Below are 1,118 nucleotides of genomic sequence, written 5' to 3'. Positions count from 1 at the left end.
CTCAGTGGGAATGATTTTGAGAACTTACCAGAAGCTATGAATGGTCTCTCCCGTTTGAAAAATCTCTGGCTTAGAAACTGCTTCAAGCTCAAGGAGTTGCCAAAGCTTACACAGGTGCAGACACTGACTCTTACCAACTGTAGGAACCTCAGATCACTGTTGAAACTATCTGACACAAGTGAGGAACAAGGAAGATACTGTTTGCTTGAGCTTTGCCTTGAAAACTGCAACAATGTTGAGTTTTTGTCAGACCAGCTCAGTCATTTCACCAAGTTGACAAATTTAGATCTCAGCGGCCATGAGTTTGATGCATTGCCATCAAGCATCAGAGATCTTACCGCACTGGTAACTCTTTGCCTTAATAACTGCAAGAATCTCAGATCAGTGGAAAAACTCCCACTGAGTCTACAGTTTCTTGATGCACACGGATGTGATTCCCTTGAAGAAGCTGATTCTGTAGAACATTTTAGGGACAAACCAAACGAAGAGGTGAATATTTATACTCTGGATCAAGTCTCTATTATTATTTATGTAGTTCTTTTTTGAAACAATCTCCTTTCTTTTATAGGTAAAGCAAAGAACCTTTTTCAAAGAAACTGAGATGCCCTTTTATGTACTGAATCATCAAGCCACAAGGATCTGCCATATCATCCACCTTCTCAAGAATACAACTGCACTCATGTTTATAGGCATTCCTATCTGCATCATGCTAGTGGCTGTTCTAGTTGCTTCTCTCCTACGTGTTTTCAAGTGAACTTCAAGGCTCAAAACTAATGTGTAACCGCTAAGTAATAGCGTTATACATTATTTTGCAGGGAGCGCGACTGTGATCAGTTTCACCACACCTTCTACAGGTCCTTGCTCTTCACCCTATGACACCTTGTTGCATGAACAATCAATTTGATGTTGAGAACTTTCAATAACGGTTAATGATATTAATAACAACTCACATCAGTGCATGTTCGGTATCAGCTGAAGTTATCTTAGGTCTACCTTGAATTAACCTTTTGACAACATCCTTGTCTTCTTTGGCCTACCAGGATGACACTTTGTAATTGGAGGTTGTTAGGCTTAGAGATCCAAGTGTGTATGCCTCTGGTGCATGTGTCATGTAATCT

At 40.2% G+C, this 1,118-nt stretch overlaps 1 protein-coding gene across 2 annotated transcripts; it reads left to right on the top strand.

The window, feature by feature from the left end:
- The first annotated feature begins 10 nt into the window (after window positions 1-10).
- Window positions 11-1,111, top strand: LOC106321896 (disease resistance-like protein CSA1). 2 transcript variants are annotated; one of them, XR_001266165.1, is made up of 3 exons: window positions 11-489; window positions 569-854; window positions 1,041-1,111. XR_001266165.1 is itself a non-coding variant. In XM_013760114.1 (2 exons), exons 1-2 carry the CDS (start codon window positions 37-39, stop codon window positions 752-754), a joined length of 639 nt encoding a protein of 212 aa, XP_013615568.1. In that variant the 5' UTR covers window positions 11-36; the 3' UTR covers window positions 755-1,088. The 2 variants fall into 2 exon arrangements, 1 of the variants encoding a protein (XP_013615568.1); XM_013760114.1 differs by having other exon boundaries at window positions 569-1,088.
- Window positions 1,112-1,118: the final 7 nt, after the last annotated feature.

The sequence above is a fragment of the Brassica oleracea genome, unplaced genomic scaffold (assembly GCF_000695525.1).
Source record: "Brassica oleracea var. oleracea cultivar TO1000 unplaced genomic scaffold, BOL UnpScaffold03712, whole genome shotgun sequence".
Taxonomy (NCBI): domain Eukaryota; kingdom Viridiplantae; phylum Streptophyta; class Magnoliopsida; order Brassicales; family Brassicaceae; genus Brassica; species Brassica oleracea.
This window is presented reverse-complemented; position numbering and strand designations above follow the sequence as displayed.

Excerpts from the sequence above, each read along its gene's own strand:
- LOC106321896 (XM_013760114.1), top strand. The coding sequence starts at position 37 with ATGAATGGTCTCTCCCGTTTGAAAAATCTCTGGCTTAGAAACTGCTTC. Across the intron at positions 490-568 it reads GGGACAAACCAAACGAAGAG|GTAAAGCAAAGAACCTTTTT; the intron begins GTGAATATTTAT and ends TTTCTTTTATAG.